This window comes from Prunus dulcis, chromosome 1 (genome assembly GCF_902201215.1).
Source record: "Prunus dulcis chromosome 1, ALMONDv2, whole genome shotgun sequence".
Classification (NCBI taxonomy): Eukaryota; Viridiplantae; Streptophyta; class Magnoliopsida; order Rosales; family Rosaceae; genus Prunus; species Prunus dulcis.
In genome coordinates this window covers 28,953,324-28,977,276 of record NC_047650.1, presented here as the reverse complement: position 1 = coordinate 28,977,276, position 23,953 = coordinate 28,953,324, and the positions used below count along the sequence as shown (strand labels likewise).

The following is a 23,953-nucleotide window of genomic DNA, read 5'->3' as shown; positions in this document are numbered from 1 at the left end:
AGGGCTAGTATATATAAAGCAAAAAGTAGAGAACGGTAAAACATTCAAAATACTAGAAAATGTCATTGGTTAATGCAAATATTAAGAATTGAAATTATTAATTAAATGAAGATAATATGATAAATTCACACATTTTCATATTAAAAAAATTAAAATTAAAAGAAAAATATGATAATATATCCTATTTTTATGGAACACAATTACCCATTAACTTTTTAATTCTAAAATAAATTTAAATTTATAAATAAATAAAAAAACCTCTAGCAGGCGCAGAAGTGCATGTGAAGAGGCTAGTATCTATTTAAATTAAAAGCAAAAAATTATTTATGTCTCTGTAGTTTGTTACTTTCATCACTTTAGTCCATATCATTTTAATTTAATCAATTTTATCCATGTGATTTTCAATTTCAGACAAATTTAGTTGTTGAGGGGCATTTCGGTGAAAAAGGACTTTTTGACTAAATTAAACTAAATGTTGATTAAGTAATGTGACTCTTGGTGTCGTTTTGTTGACTGGGAAGAGAAGAGAACAACTGATCTACTATTCATACAATTGAATCACTTCTTGTGAAGATGGCGTCGTTTTGGCTGGTGTCTCCTTCGCCAACGATTCTGAAACCCTCGTTTTCTCTCTCCCGTACCCTATCCGCAGGCGCATCCTCTTCTTCTTCTTCTTCTTCTTATAACCCAGTAACCATCACAAGCAGCAGCAGCAATGCTCCTAACACAAACCCTTATCCCAACGCAAGCTTGTTGTTGCTGGGCCCATTCAGTCAAAGGCGCCGGCGTTGGAGTCCCAGTTGCGTTAACTTTGATCTCAGACGTCGAGCGCACGTGTCGAGGAGCTCGTCTTCTGCATCCACAGGCGCTGAGAAGGACGATGATGAGGCCGCTGCCAAGGTTGCAGTTGAGGGTTCTACTTGGATCGACTTGTATTTGCCGAGGCAAGCTCGCCCTTATGCTAAGCTCGCTCGGCTCGACAAGCCCATCGGCACATGGTTGTTTGCTTGGCCTTGCATGTGGTTAGTGAGTCTGAGACTCTGAGTCATCATTTTTTACTGATTCGAATTTTTAATTAAGGTACATATTGTAATTAATTAAGCTGTCTGAAACTGAAATTAAGGTTAGGTAGGTGTGGATGTTTTGTTTTGTGGGTGCACCGTGCAGGTCAATAACATTGGCAGCAACTCCAGGAGTACACCTGCCTGACATTAAGATGTTGGCACTATTTGCATATGGGGCTCTCTTTGTCAGGGGCGCCGCATGCACCATAAACGATCTCCTTGACCGGGATATTGATGCCATGGTACGATACATCACCTCTTTCTCATTAAAGATGAAAACAGAACATTAATTTTATGCAACTTGAGAGTGATGATGCACATGATGATATTAAATAAATATGCAATTATTATTTCAGGTGGAACGCACAAAGTCGCGGCCACTTGCAAGTGGTGTTTTGACACCTTTTCAGGGGCTCTGTTTTCTTGGATTTCAATTGCTTTTGGGTCTTGGACTCCTCCTTCAACTGAATAATTACAGGTCTTAGGGTTTGAGTAACACCCTTATTGGATTCACTCTGTATTGTAGTTCACTAATTCAAACCGTTTATTATGTAATTAATAATGATTAATTGACAGCCGTGTTTTGGGGGCTGCATGGCTGTTGCTAATTTTCACCTACCCTCTCATGAAGAGGTTGACATATTGGGTAATTAAACCTGAGCATGAATCCTGAAGCTTGAGTAATTAATAATTAGTAAATGGTAGCTATGATGACGTTGTGTTGTGTGCATCATGCAGCCTCAAGCGTATCTAGGTTTGATGATGAACTGGGGGGGTTTATTAGGATGGGCTGCAGTTAAAGGAACCATTGATTCAGCTATAATGCTGCCCTTGTACATTTCTGGAGTATTCTGGACACTCGTCTATGATACCATATATGCACATCAGGTACGTACGTGAAACAATATTTGAGTGTCACGAAATTAGTTAATTACTCATCATGACCTTGTGCTTGCATTGCAGGATAAGGAAGATGATGTGAAAGTAGGAGTCAAGTCTACGGCATTGAGATTTGGCGATTCAACCAAGAAATGGATTACTGGGTTTGGAATTATGTGCATCACTAGTCTTGCCCTCGCTGGATATAATGCTGAGATTGGTCTGGTTCTTTTCCTCCTTTATTCATTTATTGAAGTTGAATCTCATTTCATATTTCTTCTTGTTTTTTTTTTCTGTCATTTAACATATGGTATGGAGCAGGGTGGGCGTACTATGCAAGTTTGGGAGTTGCATCTGGACATTTAGCTTGGCAGATATGGACAGCTGACCTTTCATCCCCGCTTGATTGCAATAGAAAGTACGTGTTGCCGTATAAATATATGAATTTGCATTGATAATAAAATTTGGGTTATTATTGCCTAACTAAGCAAGAATTTGGTTCCAGATTTGTGTCGAACAAATGGTTTGGTGCTATTGTTTTCATTGGAATCCTACTTGGAAGACTTTTGCCATGATGAAGATGATGCCTAATTCTCGCTTTGGTTAGCTGTCGCTGCTTTTTTCTCACAGAGTGGGAAATTGGAACACAAAGGCAAAACAGAGAGAGATATGGACAAAACTGGGGGATTTGGTTTGGGATGTTCTAGTTTCCAATAATAATAAAAAGAGGAAATTAGCCTGGAATCTATTACGGATAAATTTCCCAAGATGTACATGCCCTAATCCCCAAGATATTCAGGAATCTTTAATTATGTTGATTTAATGTGGGATTGTGTTTCTGTTCAAGTGTCGTTCCACAAATTTTCAATATGCAAATGGAAAAATATCAAAAAGAATAAGAAAAAGGTAGACTCAGTTTGAGTGGGCTGAGGGAATTTGTGTATGGAGTGTAGATGTTCTATGGTAGAGAGAAAAAGAGGGAGGGGAATAGGGAAGGGAGATTGGAGAAAGGGGTTGTGAAGAGGGAAGGGGGAATGGATTTCAAGGTGGGTGAGGTTGGTTGGAGCTGTTGGTGGCGCACATGTGATGCGAGAAGGTGAGAATTTATTTTTTTTTCAAATTTAATTGTTTTAAAAGATATATAATTTTTTTAATAATAATTTTTTCATTTTTAAAATATCCTTGAAAATGGAACAACTACAATACCCTTTAAAATGGATGGTGGTAAAGTCAGCTGACAAATCATGAATTTTAAAAAATTAATGTGACATTTCTCTTAAATTTTTATTTTAAGTGACAAATTAAAACTGAAGTATAAGTTTAGGTAACATTTATGCAAAAATCCCTTCATGTACATCTATTTTCATTACTAACTTTTTCTTATTCATCAGTGACATAAGAAATGGATTCGGTTGGGCTTTCTTTCCTAGTCTAATCTTCTCATAACCTTGTGAAACTTGGGAACCATATAGAAGAGAGAGATATACCAAAAAAAAGACAAAAGGAAAATAATCAAAATAATTGTGAGCCCTAAGACTAAATTTTGGACGTGTGGTGCGATGTTTACAAGTTTAATTAAAGTTAGGAGAAAATTAGATTAGTAGAGAATCCCAACTCATAAAAATTAAATTGAAAATGTAGGGCTTGTTGGGTATTCTATTTGAGGGGTTTAACAATGGGAAGTTTAAGAGGGAGATGCTTATTTGAGGAGTTCAATCCCATCAACAAACTATTTAAATATTTCGGCTTCGTTTGGTTCACATAATGGATTTGAGGGAAATTACTTACTATGTCATTTCTCAAGGGATGAAAAATGGAGATTCATTTCTCATGTTTGGTAATCATTGGAAAGTAATAAAAAAAATATCATATTATTTCCTTTCACATGTTTGGTTCGTTTAAGAATGTAAAACAAAGTCCTGGGTTCGAGTCCTAGCATCTGTGTTGTGTGTGTGAGTTTAATATGTTATCGCCCCTTTCAATAGGAAATGACCTCAAAAAAAAACAAAAAAAAAATGTAAAACAAAGTTTGTTCAATTTTTCAATCATACCCATGTGAAATCAAATATTTAAAATAAAAAAAAACATTTAATGTTATATTGTAACTCTAAATTGTTTGTTTCAATAGAAAGATCCTTAAATTAAAAAAAAAAAAAAAAAGTAACTCTAAATTGTTAATGGAGACAATATGGTCATGAAAATTGTCTATTTAATGTTGCCTTATTTTCCCAAATTTTTTCATGAGGAGGAACAAAACCTAGAATGGAGAGGAGGGTTTTACTTTCTCCCTACTTTCCCATGTGCAAGGCAACGATTTCTCATGCTTGAACTTACCAAACATGAGAAAGTAATTGAACCAAATAGGGCCTTAAGTTGATTGATTTTCTCACATTTGTTGATAGTGGGATTAAACCCCTCACTCTAAACTTTTCATTATAACCTTTCCGTTATATTTGAATTCAACTTTTCAAACATAAAAATGATTTTAAAGTTCAAAGCCCAAAAATTGTGTTTGATGCGGGAGACTTTGAAAAAGGCCAAAGGAGAGAGAAATTTTTTTAAAAAAGTCAAAATAGACAAATTTGTCTTTATTTATTTTTGAATTTTCTAAAGAATCATTACATTTGCATGACTTTAGTTTGAAAATTAAGAAGTTTTTCTGTCTTTTTTTTTTAAAAATTTGGTTTTTTTCGAAAGTCAAAATTTCTTTTGTGTATAAAACCTAAATTTACTTTTTTTTTTTTAAACTCAAACCCAAAAAACTAAAAAACATCACATAATTAAAAACAGAAAATATACAACGTTTTTCTTGGATTTTTTTTTCTCTTCTCGCGCTCTGGTCTCAAGCTCGAGCTCGCGTTTTAAAGCTCAGAAGCTTGAAGCTCTCTTGTTCCCTCTCTATCTACCTCTCTCCTCTTCTCTCTCATCAGAAACCCTAGAAATTGGGGCTTCTTCCAATGTCAAACTCCAATATAGAGGTTAGTTTGTTTTTACTCTGTCTTTTCTCTTTTGATTTCTTGAATTTTGTTGGATAAATATAGCTGGGTTTTGTTTATTCGTCTATTTTCTATTAATCCCCTCAATTGTGATGTTGGAGAAGATAGAACTTGATATATAGCTTGAGGAGGGTCATAGCTTTGTTATAGCGAGGTGAGGCCAAGACTCGGCCTAATTTTCATTTCCTTTCTTTTTATGTGTAAATAGAAAAGTTGCTTCTCCTCCGGTCCCAGTACTGCTAGCCTATAATCTGAATTTGGAATTGTCATTATATGAAGCATTGGACCTCTGTCCCTGCTTCCATATCCTCAAGCTGGAATTCTTCTGATTTCACTCCCTGCCACTGGACACTTTGATTTGGCCTTGTCTTGTCACCATTATATATAATGTGCTCCATGTAATGGATCCTTAGCTTAAGATGTAATGGAGGAAATGATTGTAATTCAGCATGCCCTTTCGGAATGCTATTTAAATCTATCTATCCCCTTCTTTTTCTCCGCTCAAATTTGCAGTGTACAGTAGAGTAGGTAGTTTGGTTGATGGGGGTTTTTTTTTGGTTGGGTTTAATTAAACAGTATGGTGCGGAGACTGAGTGATGCATTTGAGTGAATTCTGAAAATGGCGTCGCTTTGGCTGGTCTCTCGCGCTTCGCGTAGGTTTCTGAAACCTTCAAATTCTTTCTCCCGCACCCTATTTGCAGTTTCTTCTACTTACCAATTAACCACCAACTCGAAAAATCCTAATCCTAACCCTTATCCCAACGCAACCCTGTTGGGCCCATTCACTCAAGGTCACCGTTGGACTCCCAGTTGCGTCGAATTTGATCTCAGACTCCTAGCGCACATCTCCAGCTCGTCTTCATCTACAGGCGCCAAGAACGACGGAAATCGGGCCAGCAATGACGCCAAGGTTGAAGTTGAGGCTTCTTGGATCGACTTGTATTTGCCGAGACAAGCTCGCCCTTATGCGAAGCTCGCTCGCCTCGACAGGCCAATTGGCACCTGGTTGCTCGCTTGGCCTTGTATGTGGTAAGCGATTCTTACTTCAACTTTTTTAAGTTCGGTTTCTGCAGTGCATTGTTCGGTTTGACGGAAAGTGAAGGAATGTGGAGGAAAGTTTGAGTTTTGAAACCACCTTCACTGATGGCAATTTCGTTTTGTTGAATTTACTTGCTGAAATAAAAACAAGAGTAATCTCTAAACATTGGCAACGATATATTTATTTGCTTAAGTTGTTGTCTGAAAAGACATGCTTGTTGGTGCAGGTCAATAACATTGGCAGCAAGCCCAGGACACCTTCCTGATTTCAAGATGATGACACTATTTGGATGTGGGGCTCTGCTCTTAAGGGGCGCTGGATGCACCATAAACGATCTCCTTGACCGGGATATTGATACCATGGTAATGTCCAATGGCCTTTGCATTTTATTTCATTGCCTGTTTTCTGTTGGAATATAATGTTGTTTTACTTTGGTTTTCTATCTTGTGGTGGTGAGTACCTTTCTCTTCTAACTCCAGGTAGAACGTACAAAGTTGCGGCCAGTTGCAAGTGGTCTTTTGACACCTTTTAAGGGGCTTTGTTTTCTTGGATTTCAATTGCTTTTGGGTCTTGGAATTCTCCTTCAACTGAATAATTATAGGTTAGTTTACTTGGTATATCTGCCCTTGCATCCGTAGCCTTTTAGTTAATAAATCTGGTTAAACCAATGTTATCTGCAAGCACATGAAGCTCTGTTTACTTCATTGAAATTGACAGCTGCATTTTGGGGGCTTCATCGTTGTTGCTAGTTTTCTCGTATCCTCTCATGAAGAGGTTGACATTCTGGGTAATCAAACCTCTGGTTTCTTAACGTACCCTGAAGTTTTCTTCTTTCATTAAATTTAATGTGAAACTTAACAGTTGACTAATTAATTGGTAAATGCTATCACGTTTGGTGCAGCCTCAAGCCTATCTAGGTTTGACCTTTAATTGGGGAGCTTTATTAGGATGGGCTGCAGTTAAAGGAAGCATTGATCCAGCTATAGTGCTCCCATTGTACCTTTCTGGAGTTTGCTGGACACTTGTGTATGATACGATATACGCACATCAGGTAAAACAAATATGTCACTGTAATACTCCCATGGTCAGAAGTTGTAGTTTCCAAGATTTGAGTGATGAAACTATGGAATATGTAGGAATAAGATAACTTTTTCAACGTAATCCAACAAATGATGTTTCTGACTATACTTGCAGGATAAGGAAGATGATCTGAAAGTAGGTGTTAAATCTACAGCATTGAGATTTGGTGATTCAACTAAGGAGTGGATTACTGGGTTTGGAATTATGTGCATCAGCAGTCTTGCCCTCAGTGGATATAATGTTGAAATTGGTTTTGTTTCCTCCTTTATTTTCATATTCTATTTGTTTTATTTTTCTAATTTTTTCTTTTACCGTTATTGGAACTTCAATCCAAATCTTTTTCCTTCTGCCGCATACTCACACCAATCTTTCAACCATGGAGCAGGGTGGCCATACTATGCATTTTTGGCGGCTGCATCTGGACAATTAGCTTGGCAGATTTGGACTGCCGACCTTTCATCCCGTGTTGATTGCAACAGAAAGTGCGTGTTTTCGTGATATGAACTGGATTTCAAGTATTCATAGAATTTAAATAGGTGTATTGCATCAATATTAATTTTGCCATATTACATATATCTCCAATCAAAGAGAAACAAAAAAGTTAAATTTTGAAAAAACAAGAAAGTAACTTGGAGGACTTCATACACTAGGGAAGGAAAAGTTCATTGCTTTCTTTACTTTGTTTTGGTTTTAACATCATCAGCTTGCCTCAGCATTTGCTCGTCTTGGTTCCAGATTTGTGTCGAACAAGTGGTTTGGTGCTATTATTTTCAGTGGAATCCTATTTGGAAAACTTTCATCATAGGGGTAAGGTTACTTTTGGAGTAGTTACTTCGAACCTTGGGGTACTCCTATTATGGACTATGTCTTGAATCAAGTTTAAATGATTTATGGGATACTGCTTGTGGAATTTTTGAAGGTGGAATTTTTTAGGAAATTCCCAGATTAAATAAGTGTAGGCTGCAAGATAGTTGATATGCCGCACCCGAAGTACAACAATGAAGGATATGAATAATATTGTCTTTACTATTTGTGGTGGAGAGATAAGTATACTTTAAAATAGACCCCTTTTTTGTAGGGGCAGAACAATTTTGGCTAACATAGGCGTCAATGTTGTAACATTCTTCTTTTTAGTATATGGGGAATATTGTTGTAAGACCGGTATTTCCAGTTAACATATTGTTTGATCTAAAAGGGGTTTTCCTCACCTGTTCTTTCTGTGTTACATGGCATCATGTTTTTGTTGTTTTCAACAGGAAAATTCAGAGCAATCTTTGGCAAACAAGACATTGGTGAACAACTAATTAATGAATATTATAAATTGAAGAGCAGCACAGGCAGTACTTCTAGTTGTTTTAACAAGATTAAAGCGAGTTTGGTGTCTTTAGTATAGTATAACAAATGTCACCGTTCTGTTCGTGAGAACTGATCAAAGCTGGTCATGAAAACTAACAAAACGCGGCGGCAACTGCTACGGGACATTTAATTTATCTCCTTGTTTATCAAAGCTGATCTCATACCATTTTATTTCATAAATTTCTCTCCTTGCTATATATCTGTCCGATATAACATCTACGAAAAAGAGAGAGATAAATCATGAAGAATCTTTCAGAAGTATTGTGGTTAAACGTAACAGAGGATAATATGGCCCTTGTTTGCGTGGAAATCCCTCCCAGAGTTCATTCAGCCGGTATTTGGAGATATGGTGGTGCGGTGCTAACTTCTGGTGGCGACGGAAGTTCTACATTTCCAGTCCTCGAAAGGCAAATGGGTTTGGCTTTCTTCACCACCCAAATCCTACATCACATTCTCAGGTGTTTTGGAATTCCTGCCTTTGTCTCTCAAATGCTGGTACGTTAATTTATAATAGCGCTCGCTCAATCTCTAACCAGTTAGTAAGCTTAGCAAGCAAGCGTTAATTGACGCCTGTGTAAATTGCAATTTGCATGCAGGCAGGTTTGATCCTTGGTCCAGGGGTTCTGGGGAACATCCCTTCTTACGCCAAATTCATGTTGAGCATTGTGAGTCAGAACGTAATTGGCACACTGACGCTGTTTGGGTACTCGATGTTTTTGTTTCTGATAGGAGTGAAAATGGACATAAGCATCGTGCTTAGAACAGGGAGGAAGGCCTTGTACACTGGCGTTTTCGCTTCCCTTATCCCTTTAATTCTCAGCCTTCTCTCCCTTAAATTCCTCACCCAACCAAAACTTTTCCAGCTCACCAGAAAAGATATGTCCAACCTTGTCTTTTCAGCCATCACCAACTCCCAGTCTTCATTTCCGGTCATCGCCTGCCTCCTCGGCGAACTCAGACTCCTCACTTCTGAACTTGGCCGCTTAGGACTCTCCTCCGCCATTGTCTGCGACATCTTGAGCTTGTTTCTCCGATCTTTCACCCGTCTCGCTTCCCGTTCCATGAACAAAGGCCAAACCGCTGGCCTCATTCCTACTCTTCAAACCGCCTTCTTCATGCTCGTCTATATCTTTGCTGTTGTTTATGTGGCCCGCCCTGCCATGAATTGGATCATCCAGCAGACACCCAAAGGAAAGCCTGTTCACAAAGGCTACCTCTTCTTCATCATGCTCGTCGCCCTAATCACCGGCCTCTTTTCCTACTGGTTGGATCAATTTTTCTACTTTGGCCCTTTCATCTTTGGCTTGGCTGTCCCCGATGGTCCCCCGCTCGGCTCCAGTCTCATTCAGAGGTACGATTTCATGGTCTCCGCTGTTCTTCTCCCGCTCTTTGTAACCTCCAATGTGCTGCTGGTGAATCCCAAAGACATGAGTTTTCAAAGCCATGTTGTCAAGGCAAATGCCACCCTCCTCCTTGTGAGTACCGCCGCCAAATTGGTAGGCACTTTCGTGCCTGCGGTCTTCTGTAAGATGCCTCTCATGGATGCTCTCGTGCTCGCTCTCATCTTGAGCTGCAAAGGTGTTGTTGAGTTGGGCAACTTGGCCACTGATGGTGAGACTTTGGACAACGAGGTTTATTGTCTCATGGTATTTGCTATCCTAATCAACGCATGCATTGTGCCATTGCTTGTGAAGCACTTGTACAAACCATCCAGGAAGTATGCAGGCTATCAGCAAAGAAACGTCTCCTGTCTCAGACCCAACTCTGAGCTCCGCATACTTGCCTGCATTCACAGACAAGACAACATTTCCGCAGTCATCAATTTGTTGGACGCTTGCTGTCCAACCAAAGACAACCCCATTGGCCTCTATGTCCTTCACCTCATCCAGATGTTCGGCCAAGCCACCCCTCTTTTCATTTCCCACAGAATGCAGAGGAAGACCATCTCCAATTGCGCCTACTCCGAGGACGTGCTTCTTTCCTTCTTTAATTTCGAGCGCGACTTCTGTGAAGCTGTCACAGTCCACCCTTTCACAGCCGTGTGTCCATCCGATTCGATGCACGAGGACATATGCACCCTTGCGCTCGATCGGCTCGCATCTCTCTTGATCCTCCCTTTCCATCGGCATTGGACTCTGGATGGCTCCATCAAATCACAAGATCCGACCATAAGGTCCTTGAACATCAGCGTCCTCGAAAGAGCACCGTGCTCTGTTGGAATTCTTGTGAACCGTGGCCCTCTGAGACAGCAAGGCAAATCCTCCTCATCCTCACAAGCACTGCAATACAAAGTTGCCTTGATCTTCTTGGGAGGCGAAGATGATAGGGAGGCATTGGCCTTAACTCAACGGATGGCAGCTGATCCGAGCATCAGCCTAACCGTCTACTATCTCACAGCCTCGACAGACAGTGACGTCCCCGACTGGGGCAGGATGCTTGACATGGAGAGCTTGAGGAATTACAAGGAGGCCTATGTTAGCGATGACAGGTATGCATTCTACACAGAGGAAGTGACAGAGAACGGACCCCAAACCGTGGCGATACTTCGGAATATTGTGAACCAATATGAGCTTTTGGTTGTTGGGAGAAGAAAGAACATGGAAACCTCTCAAACTTCAGGACTTGATGAATGGAGTGAATTCCCGGAGCTTGGTATTGTCGGGGACATGATTGCCTCTGATGATTTCAGGTGCAGATGCTCTATCTTGGTGGTGCAAAAACAACAATATACGACTTCGTAATGGAAGATTGAGTTAGTCATCGTCTATTGTTTGATTGTCACGCGAGGAATTTCAGCAGCACAAACTCTGTGCATGCCGTTGCCAATTTGCCATGCAGGTGGTGCAGCAAACACATGAATTCTTAATCCGCTATCAGCTCTAAATGTGGCAATCTTCTTGACATGTATTTCAAACAGTCGGTGCTAATCTTGATTTTTGTACAATCCAGGGAAAGATTTTTTGGAATTTTTGTGAGTATTTCAAAATTCAATTAATTTATTATTTGATTTATTTAAACTAAAATTATTTACATATTTATAATTTATAAATACTTGTTTATTTTATATCGATTCTAATATCAAATTTAATGGGACGTAAATTTTTTATTTTAATCAGCCCACAATTGCTATTTTCATAGTCTTTGTTTTGATTTAAAAAACACTTTGGTGTATTTATGCGTCAGTTTTAGGTTGACTAATTTTTTGGTCTTGATTTGGTGTATTCATTTTGTTTTTAGCCTTGAGTTGGTTTTGTATTTAATTGGTTATTTGTTGTTGAGCTTTTAAAGCTTTTAAGTTACGTTGCATGCTGCATCTAACGGTAGGAAATTGTTTGCAAAAACAGGCAGGCAATTTTTTGTGATTTTATTGCAATTGGTTTAATGCATCTGAGATGTAACTGGTTTATTGCAATTGGAATTTTAATAATAAATAAAATAAAACCAAAACATCTAGTACAACTTAATAATAATTATAAAATAATGTTGTTAATAGTGTTTTTATATCTTTAAGTAATGTGAAGTTGAGGTGAATTTAGAATGCTGAGGGGCAATATAATGGGGTATGAGGTGTGGGATATGAGGTGTGAGGTGTGAGGTTGATGACTTATTATTGTTATTATTATTATTTTGTTGGGTGTGTATTTAAGGGTAGTTTGAGAAGATAGTAGGGTTTTCTTAGAAATTATGAACATTTGAATTAGAAGTTGGGGTGAACTTATAATATGGGGTGAATAAAGAGAAGTGCGAGGTTTAAATAAAAAAACTTGAATTTTATTGGACCACATTTGAGCAATTATTATTTTATTTTATTTCCTCCACATTCTTTATTTTTCATAGGAAAGATTCAAGTTATTCATCCAACTCAATTATTTCGAGTGTACACTTATGAAAGTTATATGTTGTTGTATCTTGGAGGGTAGGCTGCCATATGTGGGGGCCTTTTTATTCCAGCAGCCTGATGAATGGGTTTGGGCTGCCGAAAAGAGGAACATATGAAATTACCCCCTATGCCTGAGTTTAAGAATCATGCCTCAAGAATGCTTTGAAAGGGTAGTGAAGCCTTATGAAGCATCCTAGTTACATTCACCAACAAAAACAACAACTGCTTACAGATAATTTCTTAGCTTGGCATGGGAGCAAAACCATCATGAGTTTAGCATAAACAGATAGAATGCTATGAATTCCTATGAGAAACAGGGGTTTTAAGACAAGGGGGAATGAATTATAAGATGGTTTGTTGAAAAGAGAGGGAGATGAGGGTATAATGGGTGTGTTGAGTAGTTTCCGGCAGTTCGATGAAAACTTTGTCAAGTTTTGGAACAGTTTACCAAAAGGGAAAATGGGGAGAGATGGAAGGATGAGGCTCGAAATTGCAGAGGTTTCAGAGGTGAGAGATGAAGCTTGCTCTCCTGTGTGTTGCTTAGGATAAAGAAGAAAGAGATAGAAGGTGAGGCACTTGGGCTTGATGTTTCAAGAAATTAGAGAATAGGCCTGCTCGAATGCTCTGGTTGAGTTTAATGGGTAAGAGGTACCTCCTTTTATAGCAGTTGTAAGCTCCTCCTTCCCAAGAAACCCTAATGGGTTGTCTCCAATTTTGCCAAGTCTCCCATTTCATTTCTCTTCTCTCCCTTCGATCCATTCAATTTTGTGAAATTCTCCTCTGCCCAATACATAGAGACCAGATTTTTGGGAATTCAGAAGTCTTCCAGCAGCCATTCCAGTGTTGATGGAGATTGCAGATATTTTGCTTGGTTGCTTGGGCCTTTCTAAGGTGATAGGTTAACCCATTAAGGGAATTGACTAATTTTCTAAAGTGATATGCTATTTTACTGAGATGATGGACTAATTTTTCCTAAAGTATTGGGTTCTTTCTCTCTTTTATACTTACCCACATATTTGGGCTCGAGAAATGAGCTTGAGTTTTGGGGCTCCCAAACAGCCCAAAACTTCAATTTCTCTGCTCATCAATGGCCGTCATGAAAGCTCGTTACCATCCATACCACAATCCACTCAGCAAGTCCCGGGCATTTGCGTGGCTTGGGCCCATTTAAGCTTGTAGCGTGGCTAGGTGTAATAATAATGATTTTCCGCTTGGCATTGCATGTCGCGTGGCGTGCTTGAATTTTATCGTCTTTGAAAAGGGATATGATGCTTGACAGGATAATTAGCATGGGCTTGTAGAGCTAGTGCATTTTATAGGCTCATTTCAATTCTTCGCTTGACAGATTGCATACTTATTTGGCATAGCACGTGGTCGTGGCCAGTGCAAGCGTGAATGACGAACTTTCGCGTGCTCCATATCGGGTCTTTTCTTAATAAGACATTGCGCTAGGCCAGGAATTTATTTAGGCCGAACCGTGGATTTTGTGAGCCTCAACACCATACAACCTTACTACATCGAGACATTGTCTCTTAGGGGCAAAATCTATTGTTAATAACAATAAATAACACGTCTCAACCTAAAACTATTATTTTACTCAAGTATGAATGGAGAAAGATCTTATACGTCCAAAAAGATAAGTATTTTACGGTTATTTTATTAATTTCATCTTATTTGCCATGTCAATAAAAATTATAATTTATTAACAATTATTTCTGTGATATTTTGTAAGTGAAGTCACATCCATCAACCAAATCTTCCAACAAAGATATCCATTAGAAGAAATGAACATTTGATCATTTAGCATGAGACAACTCATCCCGTGCAGTGCAGGGCCAAGAAGGGAATTGCATTTAAATCAAAGAAAATACACAAAACAATGGTCTTTAGTGAAATAAATTGTATAAATATATATTTGGTATGGGATCTCCAGAAACGGCAAATCGCATCTGACATTCTTACTTTTATGCCATCTTACAACCTATCATTGTGTGCGTGCCTGGAATGCAAACCTTTTCAGAGTCCAAATAAACTTCTCCAACTTTGGAATTTCCATTGAAATTAATTAGTAGGTAGGAGAATTTGCCGAGAAATGCAGGAAAATGCATCCATTCTAAATTCTAAATGCGCACAATCACAGTCCAAACTAGAGTAGGAACATGAATTAATAATTCCTAATTAAATATTTCCCTACAATATATTTTGATGCCAACTATTCCATCAATACTCTAGGTTTATAGCTTAAATTTAGCTTCTAATTTCATAAGTATCGATAAAATTCATTTGAATTGACTTAAACGCCCTCAAAATTAGAATCCAATAACACTTGAATTCTAAAGTTGCAGGAATCCATCGCATTTAAGTTTTAGGTTGATTTGGTATTTAAATTTAAGGATGTCGGAGAGTCTACTCAAATATTTTGTATATATGGGTAAAATTATGAGCTAATATAACTTAGGCTACAAAAAAGTAAAAAACTATGTGATTCATAGAGATTTTCTATTTAAACCACGCACTTCTCTTTGTTCACCCAAATACTTAAATCATTAAGAAAATTGTGGGGTTTAAATAGAAAATCTCATTTAGTTTTTATTTTTTCAGTTTGTGGTGTATTTAAGGGTAGTTTGGAAAGATTATGAGGTTTTCTTAGAAATTGTGAAAATTTAAATTAAAAGTTGAGGTGAACTTCAAACATAGGGTGAATATGAGGATTTAAATAGAAAATCTCGATTCATATAAGATGGAATCTTTTAATAAAATAATATAGGATGGAATCTTCGAGAAAGTAAAGCAGATTTTCTCAAATCCTTGTCAAGCAAAAAGTCTATGTAACAGCCACGCCTGAAACTCGCTATCTCCTACTCTTAATATGAATACAATCACAATTCTGTTTTGGGTCCTAATTAGCGTGTGGAGAGAGAGAGAGAGAGAGAGAGAGTACGCACTGGGATCACTCGTCCAACCCATTTTGGATTATGTTTTGGGAGCCCAAATATCACTTGTTCGAATGCTAGCTGGCTAAGACCTCCCCTCCTAAAATTAACACAACCAAAAATATATATAAAAAGGCTGAGAGAGCAGGCACAAAACCAACACACGAAGGCCGATCGATCGATCGATCAAATCGAATCGAATCGAAGAAATCAACCATGGAGAGAAGCGTCAGCAAACGCAGCAATACTCAAAGTGACGACTTCGAAGTAAAACAAACGGCTAAGAAGAAGGTGATTGTGGAAGAGGCATTCAAGACGACGCCGGTGCCTCCATGGACGAAGCAGATAACTGTGAGGGCAATGGTCACCAGCTTTCTCTTGAGCATTGTCTTCAACTTCATCGTCTGCAAGTTGAACCTCACCACTGGTGTCATCCCCTCCCTCAACGTCGCCGCCGGCTTGATGGGTTTCGCCGTCGTCAAAGGCTACACCGCCATGATTGAAAAATGTGGCCTCCTGAAGCAGCCCTTCACTCGCCAAGAAAATACCGTCATCCAAACTTGCGTCGTCGCCTCTTCCGGGATCGCCTTTAGCAGTATGTTTTCAAATTCAATTCATTCATTCATTTATTCTCTTTTGTTATTCATGGAATGGAATGAAAGATTCCAGATCTCTATAATCATATATAATACTAATAGCAGAGAGAGAATTAATATTATATGAATGAATCTAACAAGAAGAACATCAAAAATTTCACCTTTTAGAATAGCGTATCTTTAATTTGGCCTTGCATGTGGAACTTGGATAAAAACAATATAATAATAATACTATTCTGTTTGTTCTTAGACGACTAGGATGGATGTTGAGAGAGGAGAGTCAGAGTCAAGAGACGTGTTAATATAATATTATTGAATTTGGGTATGCTTTTTGGCTGCTTATTGATCATCTATTTAATTTAATTTAATTTAATTTAATTATATCTTGTTTGACATTAATTAGGCGGTACTGCAAGTTACATACTGGGGATGAGTCCAAAAATTGCTGCTCAAGGAGATGAAGGCAACACCCCAATCAACATCAAGCATCTTGATTTGGGATGGATGATTGGATTTCTCTTTGCTGTCAGCTTCGTCGGCTTGTTTTCCATTATGGCCCTGCGAAAGGTAGTTTGATTGTGAAATTACTACTTCATATCATCATCAACACACACAAAACACAACATATAATATTGTGCAAAGATTTAATTGGTTTTCTTTCCTTTAATTGCCAACAGATGATGATCATAAAGTACAAGTTAACGTACCCAAGTGGAACTGCAACTGCATACCTCATCAACAGCTTTCACACACCCAAAGGAGCCAAGCTAGCCAAGTAAGCCTTACTAACATCTATAAATTTAAGGGAAATTGGCGGCTTTGACCCGGCTTCAATGTTTTATTCATTCAAAAAAGTCCCCTGCTGCAATGTTATAAAAGCTCCCTATTGGCCCCATATCACCTTTTTATCACTCTTTTTTGTCTCTGAAATTGGGGTCTGCTCTCTCTCTCTCTCTCTCTCTAAAAAATTTGCTTCTTCTTCTTCTCTGATATGAAACCCCAAATTCAATTATTCTTGGCCTTTGAATTTTTTTGAAACTCATTCAAACTCAGCTCGTTAAAAGACAGAGAGAGAGAGAGAGAAAGAGAGAGAGAGAGAGAGAGAGAGAGAGAGAGAGAGAGAGAGAGAGAGAGAGAGAGAGAGAGAGTAGCATAATGTAAAGGCCTCGTCCCATAATCCCATTCAGACTTTCAAGTTCAGTTTCTTCCCAACCTCTCCCAAGGGAGTATGGAGTGTTTAAATTTAACTTGCATTATCTTCTTTTATGAATTAATGAGATCAGCTAGCAAGAAAACACACATTGACTTCATTTCTAGCTTTACTTTGTATTTTCTAATTAAACCTTTGAATTCTTCTTATGAACCATTTAACGCAGGAAACAAGTTTCTGTTCTCTTCAAAAGCTTCTGCTTTAGCTTTGTATTTGCCTTTTTCCAGTGGTTTTTCGCTACTGCCGATGGCTGTGGATTTTCCAGCTTCCCAACATTTGGTCTCAAAGCCTTTGCACACAAGTATGTCTACAAGTCTTTCTTAACTATTGTATTAATATCTTGTCTTCATGAATGCCTCAATTCCAATATTAACTTGGATCGTAAATTGACTGCAGGTTTTACTTTGATTTCTCATCGACATATGTTGGTGTTGGAATGATTTGCCCTTTCATGGTAAATATATCTTTGCTTGTTGGATCCATTATTTCATGGGGAATCATGTGGCCCTTGATTGAGCAAAAGAAAGGTATCTGGTACAGCGCTAATCTATCTGCCAGCAGTCTCCATGGCATCCAAGGATACAGGGTATGCCATCAAACTTCCTCTGCCGCAGCTAGCTTGTTGAATTTCCAGTACTTTATAGCATTTGCTTTATTTCACTATATTTGTTCTGATGTTCTTAATTAATATATTGCAGGTTTTTATTGCTATAGCCATGATGCTTGGTGATGGTTTATTCCATGTAGTCTACATGCTATGCCTGACCACGAAAAGTCTTGCAACACACAAATCAGAAAAGAAACTAGACTCATCTTCATCACCATCTACAAATCCTGATGGTCTTGAAGCAGGGTCTTCAGAAGTCGTGTCTGCAAACTATGATGAAGAACGACGAATGGAGTACTTCTTGAAAGACCAAATTCCCAACTGGGTTGCGTTGGTTGGTTATGTTGCCCTTGCAGCCATATCCATCATTGCAGTGCCCTTCATCTTCCCCCAACTGAAATGGTACCATGTGCTGGTTGCTTATCTGATTGCCCCAGTCTTGGCCTTCTGCAATGCCTATGGCTGTGGCCTCAGCGATTGGTCCCTTGCCTCCAACTATGGCAAATTCGCCATCATAATCTTCAGTGCTTGGGTTGGCCTTGACCGTGGCGGTGTTATTGCTGGGCTTGCTGCCTGTGGTGTGATGATGAGCATTGTCTCTACTGCTTCTGATCTCATGCAAGATTTTAAGACAGGATATCTCACACTCTCATCTCCTCGATCTATGTTCGTCAGCCAAGTGTTTGGGACAGCCATGGGTTGTGTCATGTCTCCTTTGGTGTTCTGGTTTTTCTACAAAGCTTACCCAATCGGAGATCCAGGCGGCGCATATCCTGCACCCTATGGCTTGATGTACCGTGGAATTGCGCTCCTTGGAGTTGAAGGTGTGAGTTCCCTTCCCAAAAACTGCGTCACCCTTGCGGTGTCGTTTTTTGCAGCAGCAATTGCCATAAACATAATCAGCGAGCTGTTACAGCGTTATGAAACCAAGTACAGAATCTATAGGTTTATTCCGAGCCCCATGTGCATGGCCATCCCATTCTATCTTGGTTCATACTTCGCCATAGACATGTGCGTGGGGAGCTTGATCCTGTTCCTTTGGCAGAGGAAGAACAAGCAAAAGGCCGACGACTTTGCACCAGCTGTCGCTTCTGGTCTCATCTGCGGTGACTCCTTATGGGGTGTTCCAGCTGCTATCCTCGCAATTGTGGGAGTCAAAGCTCCTATTTGCATGAAGTTCCTCTCTGCTTCTGTCAACAACAAAGTTGATTCTCTTTTGAATGGGTGAAGAGGAAGAAGAAGAAGCTTCAGACTTAAGTTGCTAGCTTTGATTGTGTGTTTGTGTATTTAATGGCAGCCTACAGAATGCAGATGCCAGCTAGCTAGCTGTTTATTTCATTACTTAATTACATTTATATTCTGATCGATGTTACTATGTTAGTGGGTAGAATTCTCTCCTAGGTAGGTACATGCAAAAAAGAATTGGATTTCTGTTTCCTTATTCATGATATTTTTGAAAATCTTCTTAATTTCTGTTTTCTACTTCTGTCTCAACTTTATTTATTGTTTACGCTCAATGGGTAAGCTTATATACACATTAAAAAAATTAGTCACACGCTTTGACTGAAAAATTGACCCCAACAAAAGAAAAAAAAACATTAATTGCCCTACCCAACATAACTGAAAGTTAATATATAGGCCCAGAAACAACTTTGGATTGGATCACTGTTTTCCTTTTGGGCCCAACGATACCCAGCAAAACGAAAGTAATTAGCCTACTTGTCATTAGTCTTCTTTTTCTTCTCTTTTTTGATAACTTAAGTTATCATTATTCTTCTCTTTAATATATAATCATCACAGTTGTTATTTTCTCAGTGAACTACCCTAATTAAAATACCATTGGAGAGAGAGGTTTCTTTTTTTTCTTTTTTTTTTTTAAATGGAAAAATTAAAATACCTTTTAAAATAGATAGAAAATTGACTGGCGTCAAAGTCAAATGACAAATCATGGATTTTGAAAATTTAAAATGACATTCCTCTTAATTTTTCTTTAAAATAATAAATTAAAACTAATGTATAAGTTCAAGTGGCATTTCGACAATTATCTCTTATTCTTCAATTAATAATCATCATAGTTGTTTTTTTTAGTGAACTACCCTAATTAAATTTGTATATTAATATTTTGGTCTAAACTTTTTTGCTTTGTATAATAAAATCAATTACTTTACATACACGCAATATCCATTGGAGGCGAAAGAAATTTTTTTTTATTTATAATTATTTTCGTTGGGCCCTACTAAGAAATCATTAAAAATTAGAAATGAAATAAGAAAGGGCAAAAAGGGAACAGCGAGGCCTTTGCCAACGGACAAATCGTACGGCCATACGACTCAGGCGCCTAATTTGCTAATTCTAATTGGTATAGTACTACTAAATATTCCAACCAAAAAAAAAAGAAAAAAAAGAAAAGAAAGAAAAACCTTGAGTTTGAGCATAAAGCCTATAGCTTCGATAGACGGTCGCTGATAAATTGAAAGTTTATTTATTATAAAACCCTTGGGCCTCTTGTCGCTCACTTTTTTCCTCGCGTGAATCGTTATCTAGAGAAACAAGGGCATTCTTTATTTCTTCTTATTTCTCTGAGGAAACCGAGCAAACCCTAATCTAAACAGCAAACCAGTCTGATCGCTGTGGTAGTGGTCGTCTTCAGCATATAATCAGTCATGGCAGAGGCACTGACGAGACGCGGGGGAGGGATGACCGGGGACGAGAAGCTCGAGTTCGTGACGTCTGATGGGATAGAGCCGATCATGAGCTTCGATAAGATGGGTTTAAGGGACGATCTGCTCCGAGGCGTCTACAACTACGGCTTTGAGAAGCCCTCCGCCATCCAGCAACGTGCCGTCAGGCCCATCATTGAGGGCCGTGACGTCATTGCTCAGGCCCAGTCCGGTACCGGCAAGACCTCCATGATTGCCCTCACCGTCTGTCAGCTTGTCGATACCTCTTCCCTAGAGTACGCCCTAATTTCCATTCCTAGCCCCTAGGGTCTATTTTTTATTTTTGTTTGTTTGTTTCTCGGGAAAAAAATTTGTATCTGATGTATGTATGTATGTAGGGTTCAGGCTTTGATATTGTCTCCAACAAGGGAATTGGCGGCGCAGACGGAGAAGGTGATACTAGCAATTGGTAATTTTATAAATATAAAAGCCCATTCTTGCATTGGAGGCAAAAGCGTAGGCGAGGATATCAGAAAGCTTGAGTACGGTGTTCATGTGGTGTCTGGAACTCCTGGTAGAGTCTGTGATATGATCAAGAGGAGAACTCTTCGCACTCGAGCCATTAAATTATTAATTCTCGTTAGTCTCTCTTCTCTCTTATTCATTTTCTCTGTTTTTGGCGGTGTCTTTTGGATTTCTCCCTTTCTTATTTTCTTAATTTCTGTCTCGCGTGGTTTGGTTTGTTTTTGCTTTCCAGGATGAATCTGATGAGATGTTGAGTAGAGGCTTCAAGGATCAGATTTACGATGTCTACAGATATCTTCCACCTGAGCTCCAGGTTTTCTTTCTCTCTTCATATATCTGTATACCCATATGCTCGTCCTCTTTGCTTATGTACTTTTTTCTCTTTCTGTAATTGTATTTCTCTCTAATATATATGCTGGGCATTGCTATGTTCCAAATCTTGTTCAAATTTAGTGTTTCTGTCTGAAATCAGTTGTAATGTTGTAGGTTTGCTTAATTTCTGCTACACTTCCTCATGAAATTTTGGAAATCACCAACAAATTTATGACTGAACCTGTAAGGATCCTTGTCAAACGTGATGAGTTGACTTTGGAGGTACGCAATGCTTCTGTATTGTATAGTTGTATGCATGCTTCCTTTCAATGCAATGTGAATTTTGTAGTAAATTGTGTAATTCTGATGACAGGGAATCAAGCAATTTTTCGTTGCGGTTGAAAGAGAAGAATGGAAGTTTGATACGCTTTGTGATCTTTATGATACTCTTACAATTACACAAGCTGTTATTTTCTGCAACACAAAGCGAAAGGTAAACTTTTATATACTGTCAGATTTGCTTTGTGATATTAATATCAAGTTTGACCCAAAAAGAAGGGTTGCAAGGCTGCTGTTGTTGGGTTATGGATTCTGGGTGCAAATTAGAAAATAAAATGGTTACCTGACCTGCCTTTGAGATATTTGATTTTTACTGACGCACTAGCATATACAGTGGTCAATGTACATATAGTTATATTATTTAATCAGAGATAGTTTAAACTTTTTTTTCCTCGTGTGTCTTATAGCCTACATAGTTATACAGTTTTTTTCGTTAGTGGCTACTCATTATACGTCAATTCATACCTTTAGAATTCTAATCTGTCAGGTGAAAATAGAGGCATGCAAAAAAGGCTGTTTGTAATAGTTTTCCTTATGGAGCAAGCCATACCTTTCTGGTTGCTTAATTATTCCTTTCATGGTGCATCACTGATGCAATCTCATTCGGACAGGTGGACTGGCTCACTGAAAAGATGCGGAGTAATAACTTTACTGTGTCTGCAATGCATGGAGACATGCCTCAGAAGGAGAGAGATGCTATTATGGCCGAGTTTCGTGGTGGCACTACTCGCGTCCTGATCACAACAGATGTTTGGGCCCGGGGCCTTGATGTTCAGCAGGCAAGTTCCTTTTTCTCATAAATGTCTAATCATTAGATAGATGTAAAATCTCTTGACCTTGAATCGATTTTGTGTGAATAATTGAATAATTAACTGTTGAGTTATATTGAATTGTTCTTTTGTGTACCCATATGTGGGTGGGTAAACATGTTGTGGACATAACTATAGTTGCTTACCTGGGACTAATGCAGTCACCAAAATTTACAACTTGCCAGAGAAATTGCTATTAATCGAAGTGATGTTTTTGGAAATTCTTAATGAGTTTGTACTAGTTGGAGGGCCTAGAGAACCTTCAAGTGGGATTGCTTTTTGCTGCAAGGATTAGGTGTGCTATATCTGTGGGACAGTGAACATGCAGACTATAGATGTTTAAGTTGCCTCCAAAAAAACCTTTTTTCTTTTAATAGTTGATTTGCTACACTTATTCTTAATGCTTGTTTATATTTTTACCTTCATCAGGTTTCCTTGGTTATCAATTATGATCTTCCAAACAACCGTGAACTGTACATTCATCGGATTGGTCGTTCTGGTCGTTTTGGTCGCAAGGTTTGTATTCTTTAATCATTATTGGTAGTGGTTTAAGTTTACACCATCGTACATTTTTTGTGCGAGTTATATATTATTTATTGATAGATCCAATGTTGTGTTTATGCTTTTTTTTATGCCAAATTTGAAGTTAATTTGTTGCCTCTTAACAATTCCATCGATATTGTATTAGAAATTGCATTTTTCGTCCTACATCTTATGCCAGAAATTTTGTGGTACTAATGAGATCCCAATGGCATTTAGTTTAAGGATAGATTGAGAAATAGTAGAACCACTTATAAAGTTATGAGATGTGCAACATGGTTTGGTTGAATCCATAGTTTGAGCCATTTTTAGATGAGTTGGCCAGTTATTTGGATTGATAGATCATTTTAGATACTGCACCCGTTGGGCATTTGTAAACTCTCTAGCCAGTTTGTGCCCTTAAAAAATTATCCTGCAAATGCATTCCTACTGCACATTTTTAAGTTGACCATTTAAAATGATCTGGTGTGAAAGATGCTTCATCTGTGCTATTAAGAATCAATATTGTGTTTCATAATGTATTTTTTTAAACTGGTGTTATTTATTTCTTTTCGTTAGCATATTTGTTTGCAAGTGCTGATTAAAATGGGCTATTTGATTGTATGTAGGGTGTGGCAATAAACTTTGTCAAAAGCGATGATATTAAGATCTTAAGAGACATAGAACAGTATTACAGTACTCAGATTGACGAAATGCCAATGAATGTTGCGGACTTGATATGAGAGTTGCTAGCCATCCTGTGTGCAAATGGACGTTGGTTGTTCTGATGTTGATTGACTAATTTGTGCAGTTGCCCTGGCTTTATTTTGCAATGGATTGTACACTAGCAGAAGTTGGAATGATTTTGAGTTATGATAACGTGCTTTAAAGTTTCACATTAGGCTGGTGTGACAAATTTTAAGCACCTTGTGTGCAGATTGGGTACTTACTGTATTTGGGTTTTGTTGTATTTGGTATTGAATTCAAGTTAATTTATTAGTTTTGCGCATGCTCGCTCTCTCTTGATGTGAATATTGCGCACAAGTCAACAATCATACAATCGCGAAGGCTGCACTCAAAGCTTACTAACGTTTGATTCAATAGCTTGAATCCGCGATATTTCTTTTTCTGAGTTACCAAAATGCATCA

The 23,953-nt window shown here is 38.3% G+C and overlaps 5 protein-coding genes across 12 annotated transcripts; all 5 read left to right on the top strand.

Moving 5' to 3' along the window:
* The first annotated feature begins 521 nt into the window (after positions 1 to 521).
* LOC117637241 (4-hydroxybenzoate geranyltransferase 2-like) lies at positions 522 to 2,789 on the top strand. The gene is made up of 8 exons (XM_034372085.1): positions 522 to 1,022; positions 1,168 to 1,306; positions 1,421 to 1,542; positions 1,641 to 1,710; positions 1,803 to 1,952; positions 2,028 to 2,163; positions 2,265 to 2,361; positions 2,449 to 2,789. The coding sequence occupies exons 1-8, from the start codon at positions 574 to 576 to the stop codon at positions 2,516 to 2,518; spliced, it is 1,233 nt and encodes a 410-aa protein (XP_034227976.1). The 5' UTR covers positions 522 to 573; the 3' UTR covers positions 2,519 to 2,789.
* Positions 2,790 to 4,756: 1,967 nt separating this feature from the next.
* On the top strand, positions 4,757 to 8,810 carry LOC117637196 (4-hydroxybenzoate polyprenyltransferase, mitochondrial-like). 7 transcript variants are annotated; one of them, XM_034372070.1, is made up of 9 exons: positions 4,757 to 4,921; positions 5,148 to 5,968; positions 6,205 to 6,340; positions 6,458 to 6,579; positions 6,696 to 6,765; positions 6,880 to 7,029; positions 7,173 to 7,308; positions 7,444 to 7,540; positions 7,794 to 8,283. In XM_034372070.1, the coding sequence occupies exons 2-9, from the start codon at positions 5,559 to 5,561 to the stop codon at positions 7,861 to 7,863; spliced, it is 1,191 nt and encodes a 396-aa protein (XP_034227961.1). In that variant the 5' UTR covers positions 4,757 to 4,921; positions 5,148 to 5,558; the 3' UTR covers positions 7,864 to 8,283. The 7 variants fall into 7 exon arrangements, 6 of the variants coding, with proteins under 6 accessions (XP_034227961.1, XP_034227953.1, XP_034227948.1 ...); XR_004587167.1 differs by having other exon boundaries at positions 4,807 to 4,921; positions 7,173 to 7,298; positions 7,794 to 7,865; XM_034372062.1 differs by adding an exon at positions 8,735 to 8,810 and having other exon boundaries at positions 4,807 to 4,921; positions 7,173 to 7,540; positions 7,794 to 7,865.
* LOC117637187 (cation/H(+) antiporter 3-like) lies at positions 8,628 to 11,413 on the top strand. Its single transcript, XM_034372023.1, has 2 exons — positions 8,628 to 8,909; positions 9,011 to 11,413. The coding sequence occupies exons 1-2, from the start codon at positions 8,655 to 8,657 to the stop codon at positions 11,153 to 11,155; spliced, it is 2,400 nt and encodes a 799-aa protein (XP_034227914.1). The 5' UTR covers positions 8,628 to 8,654; the 3' UTR covers positions 11,156 to 11,413.
* A 3,794-nt stretch (positions 11,414 to 15,207) lies between these two features.
* LOC117615531 (probable metal-nicotianamine transporter YSL7) lies at positions 15,208 to 19,122 on the top strand. 2 transcript variants are annotated; one of them, XM_034344630.1, is made up of 6 exons: positions 15,208 to 15,822; positions 16,227 to 16,390; positions 16,501 to 16,598; positions 17,200 to 17,334; positions 17,430 to 17,619; positions 17,732 to 19,122. In XM_034344630.1, exons 1-6 carry the CDS (start codon positions 15,444 to 15,446, stop codon positions 18,866 to 18,868), a joined length of 2,103 nt encoding a protein of 700 aa, XP_034200521.1. In that variant the 5' UTR covers positions 15,208 to 15,443; the 3' UTR covers positions 18,869 to 19,122. The 2 variants fall into 2 exon arrangements, with proteins under 2 accessions (XP_034200521.1, XP_034200522.1); XM_034344631.1 differs by lacking the exons at positions 15,208 to 15,822; positions 16,227 to 16,390; positions 16,501 to 16,598 and adding an exon at positions 16,668 to 17,018.
* A 966-nt stretch (positions 19,123 to 20,088) lies between these two features.
* On the top strand, positions 20,089 to 23,813 carry LOC117631394 (eukaryotic initiation factor 4A-3). The gene is made up of 8 exons (XM_034364525.1): positions 20,089 to 20,596; positions 20,699 to 20,939; positions 21,058 to 21,138; positions 21,312 to 21,419; positions 21,511 to 21,630; positions 22,088 to 22,255; positions 22,715 to 22,801; positions 23,434 to 23,813. The coding sequence occupies exons 1-8, from the start codon at positions 20,304 to 20,306 to the stop codon at positions 23,545 to 23,547; spliced, it is 1,212 nt and encodes a 403-aa protein (XP_034220416.1). The 5' UTR covers positions 20,089 to 20,303; the 3' UTR covers positions 23,548 to 23,813.
* Positions 23,814 to 23,953: the final 140 nt, after the last annotated feature.